Source organism: Saimiri boliviensis, chromosome 10, assembly GCF_048565385.1.
Source record: "Saimiri boliviensis isolate mSaiBol1 chromosome 10, mSaiBol1.pri, whole genome shotgun sequence".
NCBI lineage: Eukaryota > Metazoa > Chordata > Mammalia > Primates > Cebidae > Saimiri > Saimiri boliviensis.
Window position 1 is genome coordinate 27,503,973 of NC_133458.1, and position 17,674 is coordinate 27,521,646.

Genomic DNA, 17,674 nt, shown 5'->3' on the forward strand with positions numbered 1-17,674 from the left:
ATATTGCCATTATTTACTATTATCGTTTAGGATGATGATAACCACACTGGCAGTTGAGCGAAGAAGCAGGTGGGGAAGTTGGGGGAGGGGACAGAGAGTGAGAGAGCCGGAGAAAGAGAAACTACGACTCCCAGAATCCCCCGGGAAAGTCCACGCCGCGGCGGCGTCCCACCCCTCTCGTCGACTTGGCCCGCCCCTCCGATGACGTCACAGAGGTGACGTCACGGCGCCCAGAGCGAGGCTGGGGTAGGGAGGCCGACTGAGCTGGAGTCGTCCGCTTGTAGTGGAGGCTGCTAGGAGTCGGCCAGAGGGTGAGCGGGGAGCAGGCGAGCGAGCCACAGAGCAGGCAGGAGGGAGCGTCGCGCGGCGCAGAGGAGCGCCGGGGTCGGGCCGGGGCGGAACCACAGCCGGAGAGGGGCAGCCCGAGCCGGGCGCCGCGGGGTCCCCACCCCCACCCGGCCGGACAGTGCCCGGTGTTCCCCCGTGCGGGGGGCGGCGGCGGCGGCGGCGGCGGCTGACGGGACCGCCGGGACCGCGGGGCTGTTGCCACCTCCACCGAGGAGCCGGCGCGGCCGCGGGCTCCTCAGAGCCGGGGCCCGGGCCCCGTGACAGACGGGCCGAGGAAGGGAGAGAGGCGGCGGCGACACCATGTCATCTCCCAGTCCGGGCAAGAGGCGGATGGACACGGACGTGGTCAAGCTGTATCCTTCGTAGAGGGGAATTCGGGTGTATTTGGGGGGCGGTGTGGGGATGCCCAGGGCACCCCCGGAAACACTGCAAGGGCCCTGGGGCACTCCTGGCCACTGTCCGAGACTCCCCTCCTCCCCCAGTGCCTACGGCGGCTCCTTGGCACCTCCCAGGGGCCGAGAGTCTTTTCAGCTCGCCTTTCATCCGCAGCACCCCGAAATACGCGTTGCTGCTCGCTCTTCCTGCACCCCCAGAGCCCGTGACTTTCCTTCGCGACGTTTGGACTCCGGAGACGGCCTTTTTCCTTTTTGCAGGACCAGTCGCCTCGCTCTCTGATCCATCTTCAGGGTTTCTCTCTCCTGTTTGCTGGCTCTGGATTTAGGGACTCCAGGCAGAAATTCCCAAGAGGGTAGCCTTTTTCCCTTTCTTGAGATGCCCCCATTTCCTCCAGCTACAATGCTGCTTGAACTGGGGTCACTCAAGCGACCTCTTTTATCCCTAATTCCTTTCTATATTCGGAAGAGAGTTGTCTGCTCAGGGCCCCCTCTTATAAGAAAGAGCTCTGTGTGTTTTCAGTCAGACCCTCCTGTTAAGCTTTCTGGTCCCCGGGAGAACCCTACTGTTTTCCTTTCCACTGACAAAGCCTGTCCCACCCATAGTTGTCTGCGATGAAGACCCCCGGGCCCTCCAGCAAGCCACCCTCCATATTGGGGGGTATGACAGCTGGGGAAAGAGGAGCTCCTGGACAAAATAAATACCCCCTGGACTGGCTAGTTGGGCAAAACTTCTCTGAGCGGGTCAGGTTCTTGGGGGAATACTTACCCTGATGTCTCCAAGTGACACCCTTTATATTCTGTTCCCCCCCCCATCCCCCAACTTTATGCACTCTGGAGGTTGCAGTGGGAAGGCGATAACTGATAAGAGCCCTTCAGGCAGTGGTTTTGGTTGGAGTCCAGACTGATTATTTCAGGACCAGCTAGAGAAATTCGCGAAGGTTCTTGTGACAAATAAGAGGATTTTTTTTTTTTTAAGGGGTAATTTAGAGGGTGGGGGAAACCCAGAGTTCTGGGCGACTAGTCCTTGGGGAGGGAGGAAAGTAGGGAGTTAGGGGGTGGTAGTGTGGAACACAGTTTAAAAGTCCTGTCTACTGTTTCTCTTTCTGCCTTCTCCCCATCCCCCCACTGTTTCCCCCTGTTGCAGGGTTTTGTTTATATAACTCAAGTTGTTTGGCTAAATTCTTCAGGTGATTTCCTTTTCTCTTCCTTTATATATCTGCTGTTTTTGATTGAGTGTTTTCTCTCTTTGTAGTGGTCAGTGATTATTGTTAAAAAAAATTCAGTTAGGGAATTTGCTGAAGTTTTAAAAAAGTAGTTTGTGCATAGGGTTTGGCAGTGGGGGATGGGAGGGAAGTTGTCTGGGCAAGAGATTTTTTTTAAAAAAATCTTTTCAGAAATAAGGTGTTTTTCTCTTTGCTCAGGGAGAACTTAGCTAGAAATTAGGAGCAGTAGGTAGACTTCTAAGTTTGTGGTTTGGAGTTTAGAATTTTTTTGGTGTGGGGTGGGAGATTAGAGCGGAGCAGCTTGTATAGTGTACCCACTGTATGTTCCGGCGCGAGTGAAATCAACTCTTTATGAAGCTGTTTGTGGCTGCAGTTGTTTTGTAAATGTGTGAATGATGCCAGTAATGTTGGCTTTTCATAAGGCTGCAGGAAAACTTGTAACTATGATTGTGTGTACATTTTACACAAAGCAGTTTCAGGTTTTATTTTTGTTTAGAAACTAGGAAATGACATGGTGGCAGAACCTGAGTTATTTTTATCTTGAATTGAGAGTTTCTGTCACACCTAATGCAAATTTCTACCTAATGTTTAATTGGGATGGAGTGGGGAGAGAGAATTCCAGCTGTTTGTGATCGTTGTCAGAGTCTCAAATTATGTACAAAGACATATTTTTTAAAGATTGAGGATAAAGAGGGGGGCCTGACTTGACCTGATGCCTTTTCCATACCGTGCCTTTTGTTCATTTAGTAGTTGTGGCATCTAGAATGATTACCGCATTTAGGAGTCGGGGTGTGGGGGGTGGAGAGGGAGAGGAAAACAGACAAAGAACAGCAGGGTGTCTTTTTTTTTTTCTCCCCCTAAGTGGCTTATTTCATAGCTTATTTTTAGTAGAAGATGAAGAAAGGCAAAGATGTATTGGCCTTCTGTTCTTTCCCCACCTTCCTTCCTTTCTGACAAAAGAAAGCAGAGGCCCTTTAAAATTGTAGATCTCTGAGATAGGAGGATAACAGTCTCGAGATTTAAAAGCCAGAGGTTATCTTTGTTTCATGTTTATTTTCTGGTATAACGGAGTTTGGAAGTTAAAATTTTTGGATTTCCTTTTGTGTCTGTGCTGTGTAGGTGAGAGATTTTGTGTCCTCCTTTCTCTGTTGAATTCACAAATCAGTAGGCCCAAATGGAGCCAACAATTTTTGAGTAAGGTATATTTAGCAGAAAATCTAAGGAAAAATTTCCCAGCCTTCTATTAAAATGAGTACAATTGGTCTGAAAAGGCTGGGGGTTGAGAAAGATGGTGGAGAAGAAGTAGGAAGAAAAGGTCTGAAGGAATGCACTTCTTGCCCCCCCCCCCCCCGTGCCCCTTGATGATTTCTTTGGTGTTGGGGGGTGATAGCTGGTTTCCTTGCAGTCTCCTGTTTCAGCCCATTTTTGGATGTCTCCTGAGCGTAATTATACCACCACGATTTACAGCCTGGCAGGGAACCTATATAGTAGCAAAGTAGCAGTGTGGGGGGAGGGAGAGAAGAGGATGTGTAACTAATTGGCCGCTGCCTTCCACCACCTCGCTCAGTTCTTTTGGAGACACCGTCTCTGGTTGTTGTTTGGAGTCGGTGATATTTCTTTTGTGACGGGTTGGTAGGAAGAGAGCTGACTCCCAAGTTATGCAGGGAGTGAGTGTTTTGCACCAATGCACTTAATAATCTGCTGGGTGATTATGTTCTGAAACTCTGACTCATTCATTGTTTCTCTTCTGATCCTTTGCTTAAGGTTGTGCAAACCTCCCCAGGAGCCTAGAAACTGATTTACATGACTTTTGGATCCTTTAGGAATGTGCCCCACTTAAAAAAAACCTTGCAGTTAGCCCAGATCCTATGGAATGGTCTCGAATAGTGCGGCCATTTGTTTGCAAAGTCAGGTAGATGGGTGATCTGTGCTGGCCAGAGCCTGGCAACCTTTGAGGTTTCCATCTCCAACCAGCTGATTATTTAGATTGTCTGCGAACTGGGACTCTGGTGACCTTAAAGCGTGATTTGCCCTAAAGGAATATCGGTTTAAGTTCTCCCTGGTGGAGGAACAAACAGCTCAGATTACACGGGTTTCCTTGTTGGTGGGGGTTACTCGTCTCACCCTGTTGCACAGCCCTGGTGATCCTTTTATCTGTGAACCAGTGGCCCCTGCTGAAGGCTAGAGCTGCTTGTTTTGGAAAAGCGTATGCAGGCAAAAGGCCGCAGGCACCGCTCCTTATCGCTCATTGGCTGCTCTGTTACTACCCGGAAAAGGAGGAGGGGAGGAGCTACCAAACAGCTGATGGAGTGTGTGACAAGAGAAAGTGTTTATATACAAGAGGTGGGGGCTGAGGAGGCCCTGTGAGGGGTGTTACAGGAACAAGAGTGTTTTCGAGGGGCAAAAAGATAAGAGGAAAACCTGACTTGTTAGAGTTCAAGAAATGTTTAGAAAAATTAAGGTTGGCCGGTCGCGGTGGCTCACGCCTGTAATCCTAGCACTTTGGGAGGCCGAGGTGGGTGGATCACCTAAGGTCAGGAGTTCAAGACCAGCCTGGCCATCATGGTGAAACCCTATCTTGAAAGAAAAAAAAAGAAAAATTACGGTTAAATCAGAAAAGTGGATCTGATAATAATGGGGGCCAGCCTACACCATAGTGTACAATTTTGTAACTTATAATACCAAGAGTTTTCAATGATTCTTTTCAGAGGGAGTGCAGGATACACCCCTTTATTTTTAAAATGTTTCGTAAGGCCGGGCGCGGTGGCTCAAGCCTATAATCCCAGCACTTTGGGAGGCCGAGGCGGGTGGATCACTAGGTCAAGAGATCGAGACCATCCTGGTCAACATGGTGAAACCCCGCCTCTACTAAAAATACAAAACATTAGCTGGGCGTGGTGGCGCGTGCCTGTAATCCCAGCTACTCAGGAGGCTGAGGCAGGAGAATTGCCTGAACCCAGGAGGCGGAGGTTGCGGTGAGCCGAGATCGTGCCATTGCACTCCAGCCTGGGTAACAAGAGCAAAACTACGCCTCAAAAAAAAAAAAATGTTTCGTAGAGGCCGAGGTCTGACTAGGTTGCCCAGGCTGGCCTCCCAACTCCTGGCCTCAAATGTTCCTCCCACCTTGGCCTCCCAGAGTGCTGGAATTAACAGGTGTGAGCCCAGAGCACCTGGCCTAGGGTATGCCACTTTAAATGCACTTAAGTGACTCATATGCAGGGATTCAAAAATATGGCAGAAATGTCATCTTCCCTTAAGAAAGTGTCAAAAGTGATAGAAAGGGGCAGTGTCTCACACTAAATTCATTAACAGCCTGAGTGAATTTTATGGAATTGTTCGTGTCTGCTTTAGGGTTTCAGAAGCTTTCTGTAACAAATTCAAAACCTCAGATATGGCAGAGTGTGGTGACTCACACCTGTAATCCCAGCATTTTGGGAAACTGAGGCAGGAGGCTCACCTAAGTGTAGGAGTTTGAGGGTCCAGTGAGCCAAGATCATGACCCTGCACTCATGCCTGGGCAAGAGAGCAAGACTCTCTCAATTAAAAAAAAAAAAACAACAAAAAACAAAAAAAACCCTGACACGGTGGCTCACACCTGTAATCCCAGCACTTTGGGAGGCTGAGGTGGGCAGATCACCTGAGGTCAGGAGTTGGAGACAAGCCTAGCCAACACGGCGAAACCTCATCTGTACGAAGAATATAAAAAATTAGCCAGGCATGGTGGTGTGGGCTTGTAGTCTCAGCTACTCAGGAGGCTGAGTCACCAGAATCGCTTGAACCTGGGAGGTGGGGTTTGTGGTGAGCCAAAATTGTGCCAGTGCATTCCAGCCTGGGCGACAGAGCAAGACTCTGTCTCAGAAAAAAATAAAATCCTCATATGTTTGGGTACCTGCTTTGTGCCAGGCATGGTGCTGGGTTTGGTAGTGAAAAATTCGTTATGGGTGGTCATGGTGCTTATGAAATTAGTGAAAACATTTTTTAAAATTCAGAAATGACAGGCTATGTTTGCTGTGTATAGTGCCTTTTTGAGTAACTTGTATTTACTCTTAGAGTGGACTTTTCACAGAATAGAAAGGTTAAAAAGTGAATTTTGTGTGATAGGATGTATATGGGGATCTGTACAGCTATTTAAAAAACTGCAAAACTAAAATATTAAAATGTGTCGCCATTTGTCTTTGACTTAATTTTGGTATTTTACTATTAATCAGTAGTTATTTTATCCCTTAGTAGTCTTTTTTATTCTTTAATTTGTGTTCCAAGTGTAGACAATTCCATAATCTTTTAACTAGCTCCAGTGTCAATTGGGAACCTGTGGTTTGCCTCTTTATTTCCTGTGGCCTCTGTTTTAGTGAGATGAGATGAAAGTTGGCACAGCTTTATGTCTTCAAGCTAAAAGTTAAAGATTTGGCAGCTCCCAGTGTTCTGAATTTGTCTTCCCTGCCTAGATTTTGGTGACAAATATAACATACTGGTACTTATTTTGGTTAACCAGGAACCTATATGAGTAAGCATTCACAGCTTTAGAACATCTGATTCCTGCAGTGCAGTTCTAGTAAATTACACGCAAGCCTCAAAATTCAGCTTTTTGGGGAAAAAATATTTTACAGATGTGACCCATAAAAGTCCCTTCTGTATTTGTGTATGTGTTAGAAAACCTAGATTTGTTAGTTTTTCTAGTGTTGTGATTTTCTTACCCCTTGACCTGCATTTTATAGATATATTTAAAATTTGGTATTCTCTTCAGTCTTGACAGATTCAATGGTTCCAAGAATCACTGGATTTTTAGGCATGTAATCCAGCCCTTACATTGTATTATAATGTTTGTAATGTAATAGCTTTTTATCTGTAGACCTACAGAGTGTACCTGTTAGTAAAATACTTAAGAACTTAGTTGGATTTTAAAAGTAATAAGATAATTGAGGTAAATATAGATTACAGGAAGGAAAACAGTCACCTGTAATGCTATCCTTTAAACAGTAGTTTTCAAAGTTTAGTGTAATATTAATCACCTGGAGAGTTTGTTAAAACAGGTTACTGTGTCCTACTCCTGGAGTTTTCTAATTGATTGGGTCTAGGGTGGGGTCTAAGACATTTCCAGATGATCTCCCGGTCCTGGGACCACTGTTTAAGAACTGTTGGCCTTAAATGCTAACCTATGGCTTTTTTCCTATGTCGTTTATTATCGTTTTCCACCTGTTGATTATATCATATGTGTCTGCTTTGTTTTGGCTTAATATTTTGCAGCTGTTTTTCCAAGTTAAAAAATAATAGGCTGGATGCGGTGGCTCATGCCTGTAATCTCAGCACTTTGGGAGGCTGAGGTGGGCAGATTACCTGAGGTTGGGAGTTTGAGATCAGCCTGACCAACATGGAGAAACCCTGTCTCTACTGAAAAATACAGAATTAGCCAGGCATGGTAGCACATACCTGTAATCCCAGCTACTTGGGAGATTGAGGCAGGAGAATTAATTTGTTTGAACCTGGGAGGTGGAGCTTGCGGTGAGGGGAGATTGCGCCATTGTACTCCAGCCTGGGCAACAAGAGCAAAACTCCATGTCAAAATAAATAAATAATAAATAGCTCATGTAACATGCCATCCCATGGCTGTGTCATTGATTTAATTCTTTGCCATTTTTCTCTGATGAATAAGGTTGAAATCAACATTTTTGTACATAGGCTTTTCTTTGGGTTATTTCTGTTTTCCCAAAGTGGGATTCTGGATCAAAAGAAGGTAAACATTTGAATTAAAATTTTTTTTTTTTTTTTTTTTTGAGACGGAGTTTCGCTCTTGTTACCCAGGCTGGAGTGCAATGGCGCCATCTCGGCTCACCACAACCTCCGCCTCCTGGGTTCAGGCAATTCTCCTGCCTCAGCCTCCTGAGTAGCTGGGATTACAGGCACACGCCACCATGCCCAGCTAATTTTTTGTATTTTTAGTAGAGACGGGGTTTCACCATGTTGACCAGGATGGTCTCGATCTCTCGACCTCGTGATCCACCCGCCTCGGCCTCCCAAAGTGCTGGGATTACAGGCTTGAGCCACCGCGCCCGGCCCTGAATTAAAATATTTAATTAAAAATCTCAGAGCCCTACACTCAGCGGGTTGTTCTGTTGTGTTTTAGTTATCGTTTTGGCACTGAAATGGCCTGGCATGGTGATTATAGATGAGTTCTAATTTCCTCTTTATTTAAACTTTTTTTTTATGATAATGGTGATCCTCAATTTAGGCATACTTTTGTATTCTCAGTCTTTAGGTTAAGTATATTCATGAGCAGATAGATCTGACTAACAAGAGCTGTAGAATTAGTTTTGGTATTTTGAATTCTTTTTTATTTTGTTTACTGAGGTATAATTGATGTACAATTAACTGTACTTTTAAAAATTTATGTACAATTTACTGTACTTTTTTATAGTGATATATTTGATAAGTTTTAATGTTATGTATCACCCATGAAGCTTATCCTCATCAAGGTAGGAGACATATTTATCTTCCCCCAAAATTTTGTGTACCCCTTTGTAATCTTTCTCTCCCTTCCCTCCAACCATTAATCTCATTTCTGTCACTGTAGATTGTTACATTTTCTAGAATTGTATATATAAGTGGAATCATTCAGTATACACTCTTTGTGTGGGTTTTTAAACTCATAATTGTGACATTCACCCATGTGATCATTTAGTTCATTTTTTTTAATTGCTAAGTAGTATTCTGTTATATAGATAAACTACTGTTTATGCATTCACCTCTTAATGCCTGATGGCATTTGGGTTATTTCCAGTTTTGGGCTATTACAAGCAAAGTTGCTATGAACATTGTATGGACATAGGCTTTTTATTCTTTTGGCTAAGCTGGATCATGTGGTAGCTTTTGCGTGTGTGTGTGTGTGTGTGTGTGCGTGTGTGTGTGTGTGTGTTTGTGTTTTCAGACAGGGTTTCACGCTATTGTCCAGACAGAAGTTCATGGTGTGATCTTGGCTCACTGCAGCCTTGGCCACCATACCTGGCTAATTTTATTTTTTATAGAGATGTGGTCTCACTGTTGGCCAGGCTGGGCTCAGATTCCTGGGTTTAAGTGATCCTCTGACCTCAGCCTCCCAAAGTGCTGGGTTTACAGACTTAAGCTGCTGTGCCCAGCCATATTTAACAGGTAGTTTGAATTTAATATTTACTGATGATGGTCCGTATTTCACACACAAGAACAATTGTGACAACTGTTGTTTCACGTGTGTGTGTGTGTGTGTGTGTGTGTGTGTTTGAGTTTTGTTCTTGTTGCCCAGGCGAGCTCTGGGCTCACTGCAACCTCTGCCTCCTGGGTTCAGGCGATTTTCCAGCCTCAGCCTCCTGAGTAGCTGTGATTACAGGCATGTGCCACCACACTCAGCTAGTTTTTTGGGTTTCCCCATTTTGTTCAGGCTGATAGCCAACTCCCAACCTCAGGTGATCCGCCCACCTTAGCCTCTCAAAGTGCTGGGATTACAGGTATGAGCCACCTTGCCTGGCCTGTTTTTGTTTTTTTGAGATGGAGTTTTGCTCTATCCCCAGGCTGGAGTGCAATGGTGCTATCTCAGCTCACTGCAACCTCCACCTCTCAGGTTCAAGCTATTCACCTGCCTCAGCCTCCTGAGTAGCTGGCATTACAGGCCCTTGCCCCCACACCCAGCTAATTTTTGTGTTTTTAGTAGAGATTAGGTTTCACCATGTTAGTCAGGCTGGTCTCAAACTCCTGGTCTTGTAATCTGCCCTCCTCGGCCTCCCAAAGTGCTGGGATTACAGGTATGAACCTCATGCCTGGCCTTACTTGTGAGTTTTTAAGGAAACATGTTAAATTACATGCTTTAAAGCACCGATTTCTTTTTTTGTTATTAACTTTATAGTATATGAATTTTGTTGATTTTTTTTTCTTATCAGTAAAATGAATTTTATTTTACCATGGTGATTGCAATACCTTTCACTTGAATAATGATTTAAACACATTACTTCCTGTTTTTGAGACAGAGTCTTGCTCTGTTGCCCAGACTTTAGTGCAGTGGCATGATCTCGGCTCACTGCAGCCTCTGCCTCCTGGGTTCAAGTGATTCTCCTGCCTCAGCCTCCCAAGTAGCTGGGATTACAGGAGCCTTCTACCATACCTGGCTAATTTTTGTATTTTTAGTTAGAGAAGGGTTTTGCCATATTGGCCAGGTTGGTCTTGAATTTCTGACCTCAGCTGATCTGCCTACCTCTGCCTCCCACAGTGCTGGGATTACAGGTGTGAGCCACGACCCCTGGCCAATCTGTTTTTTTACTTTTTGAGATGGGGTCTCCCTCTGTTGCCCAGGCTGGAGTGCAGTGGTGAGATTTCTACTCACTGCAGCCTCTGCCTTCCAGTGCCTGGCCTAAATTACAGATTTGTAGCTGAATTTGGTCCAAGCTGATTTGGTAGCTTCTCTTTTCTCCTTACTCCCATTTGAAATTAGTGAATTAAAAAAAAATTTTTTTTTGGAGATGCAGTTTCATTCTTGTTGCCCAGGCTGGAGTGCAATGGCACGATCTCGGCTCACTGCAACCCCCACCTCCTGGGTTCAAGCGATTCTCCTGCCTCAGCCTCCTGAGCAGCTGGGATCACAGGCATGCGCCACCATGTTCACCTAATTTTGTAGTTTTAGTAGAGACCTGGTTTCTCCATGTTGGTCAGGCTGGTCTTGAACTCCCGACCTTGGGTGTCACCTCAGCCTTCCAAAGTGCTGGGATTACAGGCATGAGCTGCTGCCACCAGCTATGAATTAAATTGTTATTGTGAAATATTTTTGTTAGCCTGAGCAACATGGCAAAACCCTGTCTTTACCAAAAAAGATACAAAAATTAGCCCAGTGTGATGGTATGCACCTGTAATCTCAGCTACTCTGGAGGCTGAGGCAAAAGGATCACTTTAGCCCAGGTGGCAGAGGTTGTGGTGAGCTGAGATCACGTCACTACACTCCAGCCTGAGTGACAGGGCAAGGCCCTTTCTCAAAAAAAATGTTTTGTGGCCCTTTGAAATTACAGTTGAGGAATCTGGCCGGGCTTTGTGGCTCAATGCCTGTAATCCCGGCACTTTGGGAGGCTGAGGCAGGCAGGTCACCTGAGGTCAAGAGTTCAAGACCAACCTGGTCAACATGGCAAAACCTCATCTCTGCTGAAAATAAAAAATTAGCTGGACGTGGTCGTGGATGACTACAATCTCAGCTAACCCAGGAGGCTGAGGCAGGAGAATCATTTGAACCCTGGAGACAGAGGTTGCAGTGAGCCAGGATTGTGTCATTACACTCTAGCCTGGGCAACAAGAATGAAACTGTCTCAAAAACAAAAACAAACAAACAAACAAAAAAATCTGTCGAGAGGCTGTTGTTGCATTAGTGGTTCTCAGTTGGGTATGAAATTTGAAAAGAATTGGGGGAAGCCAGGTACTATGGTTATTTTAAGTTCTCCTCTGCACTTCACCAGATGCTTGTGGAAAGTGTCTGGTTATTCATAGGCTGGTGCTTGTGGGGGTATCTGCCCATGCCCCGTGGAACCCAAATCCTCAAGAGCCTAGGGAAGCTCCACATGGCAGCTGTATGCTTTTGAGGGATGAAGGATTTTTTTTTGCCTTTCCCTGCTTTGTAGGTATCTAGGTCTTTAGGTAGGCAACGTGAATAATTGCTGCTGATCTTCTGACCTATCCCTGCAGAGAAGTCAGGGAGGACTAGGTAGCCCTTTTGAAGGGGGAGGGGTTTGGCTGGACTTTACCAATTCTCTGGAAGACTTTGCTGTTCTCTGGAAGACTGGCATGGCTGGCGGGTCTGTCAGTGGACTCACACAAGATGCCTGGCCTATAGCACTTGGAGGATCCATATTTCGTATACGAATTAATTGGAAATAGAATCTTTGTCTTTGGTTCAATCTCCTGGTTTCTAACGTAAACCATTTTTAGGGGAGCATTATATATGAAGGTAGGAGATACTCCCTACCTTCGAAATCATGTTATTGTTGTGAATTACACATTTTCTTTTTAGTGTTAGGCAAAATTTTTTTCATATATTAAGTTTTATCATGTATACTTTTTAAGGTTTTTTTGATTATAAAATCTTAGTTTGAGGTAATATAAATAGAAAACTAGATACAGAGTGTGTGCCTGGTTCGTGTTACCTCAGAAGCAGTTGGGCTGTCAGCCTAGTGAAAAGTAAATTTAGTTGTTTTGTCCAAAGGGTGCCAGTGTAACTTTGGTGATCTGGATTTTGCTTTTCGGTTTGATGACTATATTGCATAGACAGTTTCTGAAAAGTTGATTAATTAAAAAATTCAGGGCTGGGCGCGGTGGCTCAAGCCTGTAATCCCAGCACTTTGGGAGGCCGAGGCGGGTGGATCACGAGGTCGAGAGATCGAGACCATCCTGGTCAACATGGTGAAACCCCGTCTCTACTAAAAATACAAAAAAATTAGCTGGGCATGGTGGCGTGTGCCTGTAATCCCAGCTACTCAGGATGCTGAGGCAGGAGAATTGCCTGAACCCAGGAGGCGGAGGTTGTGGTGAGCCGAGATCGCGCCATTGCACTCCAGCCTGGGTAACAAGAGCGAAACTCTGTCTCAAAAAAAAAAAAAAATTGAAAATGTTGTTGGGCATTTCCGTCTAGCATTTGTAGGTAGAAGGTTGATTGGTTAGAGTCATCTCAATAAGAGATCACCAAGTGTAATATAGTTAGATCTATTGTTTCATGTTCTTACAGACTGCTGAATGTTTGCTACCTTTTTGCTATTCTTTGAATCTAAATGTGTAAATAAATTAGTGATTCTCCTTGGCAGCAAAACTTGGAACTACATAACTCTTTTTTTTTTTTTTTTTTTTTTTTTTTAAGACAGAGTCTCATTCTGTTGCCATGCTGGAGTACAGTGGTGTGATCTTGGCTTACTGCAACCTCCAACTCGCTGGTTCAGCCGATTCTCCTGCCTCAGCTTCCTGAGTAGTTGGGATTACAGGCATGTACCACCACACCCAGCTAATTTTTGTATTTTTGGTAGAGACAGGGTTTCGCCACATTAGCTCGGATGGTCTTGATCTCCTTACCTCGTGGTCTGCCCACCTTGGGCTCCCAAAGTGCTGGGATTACAGGCGTGAGCCACTGTGCCTGGCTGGAACTACATTAACTCTTATAATTCTATTTCAAAAGAAGAAACTGAGCAACAAATACTCACTTTTGCCAGTTGCAGTGGCTCACTCCTATAGTCCACTATTGGGGAGGCTGAAGCAGGAAGATTGCTTGAGCCCAAGGCTGTAGTTTGCAATGATTGTGAATTGCCACTGCATTCTCCCACCTGACCACCATAGTGAGACCTTGTCTCTCATAGTAAAAAAAAGAAAAACAGTCACTTCTATATGGCCTTTGGTTCTTACAACTGTGAGTTGTACTTGATCAGATCATTAATTCAAACTAGAGGCTGGGTGTGGTGGCCACGCCTGTAATCCCAGCACTTGGTTGGGAGGCTAAGGCGGATGTCACCTGAGATCAGGAGTTCGAGACAAGTCTGGCCAACATGGTGAAACCCCATCTTTACTAAAAATACAAAAATTAGCTAGGTGTGGTAGTGGGCACCTGTAATGCCAGCTACTCGGGAGGCTGAGGCAGGAGAATTGCTTGAACCCAGGAGGTAGAGGTTGCAGTGAGCTGAGATCAAGTCACTGCAATCCAGCCTGGGCAATGGTGAGACTCTGTCTCAAAAAAAAAAAAAAAAAGAAAAAAAAATTCAAACTAGGAGAGCCTACAAGGACATAATCCTGTGAGGGAGCTCTTAGACAGTTTGGGTTGCCTTTTTTTTTTTTTTTTCTCCAATGAGACGGTCTCTGTCTCTCTCTCTGTCTCTCTCTCCGTCTCTCTCTCCCCCTCTCCCCTCCCCTTCCTTCCCCCTCCTCCTTCCTCCCTCCCTCCCCTCTGTTGTTCAGGCTGGAGTGCAGTGGTGCCATCATGGCTCACTGCAGCCTCAACCTTCTAGGCACAAAGCAATCCTTCTGCCTCAGCCTCCCTAGTAGCTGGAACCTACAGTCTCACACCACCATGCCCGGCTAATTTTTGTATATTTTTGTAGAGACAGGATTTTGCCGTGTTGCCCAGGCTGGTCTTGAACTCCTGAGCTCAAGCGTTCATCTTGCCTCAGCCTCCCAAAGTGCTGGGGTTACAGGTGTGAGCCATTGTACCTGGCCATTAATTTTTATTACAAATTATATTCAAATAGACGAAAATAGGAGGGAAAAGAATTTTTAGTATGGATAGCAATTTTGACAGGAGTTTTAGCCCTTTATCTTAACTTGGTGGCTGGTATTAAAGTTGCCCTTAAGTATACTTAAGCATACTAAAATGTTGAACACAATATGTGTTTGGTAACAGAATTATCAAGGAAACTGAGGAAAAAAAGCACTCATCTTTGCATCACAATATGACATTATTAGCATCTGTTAACTTTACAAACCTGATTCATTCAGTTCTCCACAGCCACCATCTTGATAATGAAATTAAAAAAAAAATTGTGTATTTTGTCACTCCATTTATATCTGTAAAGATTTAAAACAGAACATACCATTCTTTTGAGTTAGGTTGGTTGTATGGTTGGAAGAAGGAAAGGAGGTAGACCTTTAAATGTCTTGATTGCTGCCCATTCCTCGCAGCAGTGAAGAAAGGGAGCTCTTCAGTGCTGTCTCTGATTATCAAATGCTGTATATGTGAGTATACCTGTGTTGTCTGTGGTGCCGTTGTGAACCCTCACTTGCTTTTATCTTTTCTATCCATGAGCTCTTGCATTAGGGTGGTTAGTAATAGTTACCAGTTGTTTCTCTTGGAGTAATTAAGGCGACATTTCCCTTGTTTGAGATTTAGCTAAGAGTTTCATACATAACATATAAACCATGATATATCAGACTGTTATCTGTGGTTCATAAAGACTATAATTTCTAGCTTTGTGCAGTGGCAGTATCGTAGCCAATGAGATTTATCCAAGGTGTGATTATTGCTAATTGAAAACTTTTTCCCAATACCCCGCTGTGACATCTTGCAATATAGTCAGCACTGGCAATTTTTGACAGTCTCTATAGAAACTGATTAAAAAAAAAAAAAGACTATAATCTCTTTTCATTTTCATAAATTGTGTGTTTTCAATTGTATGTTCACTCTCTATAGATATTTTTAAATTAATTAATTTTTTTGAGCTGGGGTGTTGGCTGGACTGCAGTGATGTGATTTCAACTTGCTGCAACCTCCACTTCCTGGGTTCAAGTGATTCTCCTGTCTCAGCATCCTAAGTATCTGGGACTACAGGTGCGTGCCACCATGCCTGGCTAATTTTTGTATTTTTATTAGAGATGGGGTTTTGCCATTTTGGCTGTGCTTGTCTTGAACTCTTGACTTCAGGTGACCCACCCACCTTTGTCTTCCAAAGTGCTGGGATTATAGGCATGAGCCACCTCACCCAGCCTATATGTCTTTTCTGTTCGTGTTCTTAGCTTATACTTTAATTTCTAGGACTCAAGCAAGGCAAACTCACTGATAGGAAAGTACTTTAGGTTAATTACAGGCAGCACACACTCACCTTTGGAGATAGGGTATTTCCAGATCCTTTAATTAAAAGTAGAAGCAAAGCCAGGTCCTTGTTTCTTTTCTTTCTTTTCTTTTCTTTTTTTTTTTTTTTTTATGATGGGGTTTCACCATGATGGCTAGGCTTGTCTTGAACTCCTGACCTCAGGTGATCCACCCACCTCGGCCTCCCAAAGTGCTAGGATTACAGGTGTGAGCCACCGTGCCCGGCCAAGCCAGGTCCTTGTTTCTAGGAGTTTGAGCTTAAGGTATAGTTCATCTATTTTACTTTGTGCATTTTGGCAGTGATGTATCATACTTGATCTTACTCATGCCAAAAGTGTGCAGTTATTTACAATTTTAATGTGTACCCTCTGAATGTGAAAGTAACAGGCAATGCTTTGAGTTTGCCTTAGCAGTGAAGTCAGACCCAGTGGAACTTGGCACCTGAATTTTGTGTTTTTCTCTCTGTCTCTCTCTCTCTCTTTTTTTTTTTTTTTGTTTTAAAATAGAAACAAGGTCTCTGTCACCCAGGATGGAGTATGGTGGTATGATTGTAGCTTGCCTTAAACTCCTGAGTTCAAGTGATTTCTCTCACTTCAGCTTCCTGAGTAGCTGGGACTATAGGCATGCAAGATCACACCCAGCTAATTTTTAAATTTTTATTGTTTTTGTAGAGCTGGGCTTTACCATCTTGCCCAGGCTGATCTTGAACTCTTGAGCTCAAGTGATTATCTTGCCTAGGCCTCTCAAAATGCTGGGATTATAGGCATGAGCCACTGCATCCAGCCAAGTTTTGTGTGTGTGTGTGTGTGTTTTAATGGTGTGTCTCTCTGTCACCCAGACTGGAATGCAGTGGCATGATCTCAGCTCATTGCAACCTCTGCCTCCCAGGTTCAAGCGATTCTTCTGCCTCAGTCTCGTTAGTAGTTGGGATTACAGATTACAGACATGTGTCACTATGCCCAGCTAATTTTTTTCTATTTTTAGTAGAGATGGTGTTTCTCCATGTTGGTCAGGCTGGTCTTCAATGACCTCAGGTGATCCTTCTACCTTGGCCTCCCAAAGTGCTGGGATTATAGGCGTGAGCCACTGCAGCCAGTCTGAACTGGATTATCTTAATGAACATGTGTCTTTTTATTTGCTTAATGAGAATTAGAAATTCTTTTTTTTGGCCGGGCGCAGTGGCTCAAGCCTGTAATCCCAGCACTTTGGGAGGCCGAGGCGGGTGGATCACGAGGTCAAGAGATCGAGACCATCCTGGTCAGCATGGTGAAACCCCGTCTCTACTAAAAATACAAAAAATTAGCTGGGCATGGTGGTGTGTGCCTGTAATCCCAGCTACTCAGGAGGCTGAGGCAGGAGAATTGCTTGAACCCAGGAGGCGGAGGTTGCAGTGAGCCGAGATCGCGCCATTGCACTCCAGCCTGAGAACGAAACTCTGTCTCAAAAAAAAAAAAAAAAAAAAAATTCTTTTTTTTTTTTTTTTTTCAGAATCAGAAATTAGTGTGTGACTTGTGTGCTTTTAAATTGGGACCATTACTCATTTGAATGAATTGGATAAAATGTGATGGTTTTAGTCTGCCAGTTCTGGCAGTTTTATTTCTTAAATGTCATTCTTAAAGTGTTTTGTCAGCTCTGATGACGTTCTGATGGCATCTTATTATTTAAAGTTAAATTTTAATAGGCATTAGAATCATAGATTTTACCATGTTTTTATACTTGGAGAAAACCTGGACTGCAACTACTAGTATTTATAAAGGAATGGTGGCTTTTCAAATATAAGGGTGGAAATTAATAATAATGTTATTACTATACTAATAAGTGTGGAAATTAATAATCGCTTCTCTTTAGGGAATAGCAAGTGTGGCCTTAAGTGGTAGTTTAAGAAGTATTAATGCTTGACTGTACCATTTCAGAAGAGGAAACTCTTGTAACTTTGTTATTACGGATAGAAAAAAAATAGAGGTGAAGGTTGAGAGGACACTGCTTTTCAACTGTGATTAACATCAGTTTTACTATAGTCATTTTTGTTGTGTGAAAAATAGAATTAAAACAACAGCCTAGTAATGTCTGTTAATCTTGTTTATGAATATAAGATTCGTAAAGAAAAATAAAAATGATTTTAGCAGGTTTTAATATCAGTGTCCTGGCAC

General features: G+C 44.0%; 1 protein-coding gene and 1 non-coding gene across 3 annotated transcripts in view; both read left to right on the forward strand.

Moving 5' to 3' along the window:
* Positions 1-222: 222 nt before the first annotated feature.
* UBE2H (ubiquitin conjugating enzyme E2 H) overlaps positions 223-17,674 on the forward strand; it is a 124,972-nt gene continuing 107,520 nt past the window's right edge. For both annotated transcript variants that reach the window (XM_003921004.4, XM_074379065.1), the window contains exon 1: positions 223-701. In XM_003921004.4, coding sequence (XP_003921053.1) covers positions 649-701 — 53 coding nt within the window. In that variant the 5' untranslated portion in view covers positions 223-648. The remainder of the gene's footprint in view (positions 702-17,674) is intronic.
* On the forward strand, positions 14,902-15,043 carry LOC120365553 (U4 spliceosomal RNA). The gene has a single exon (XR_005580460.1). It is a non-coding gene; the product is annotated as a U4 spliceosomal RNA (small nuclear RNA).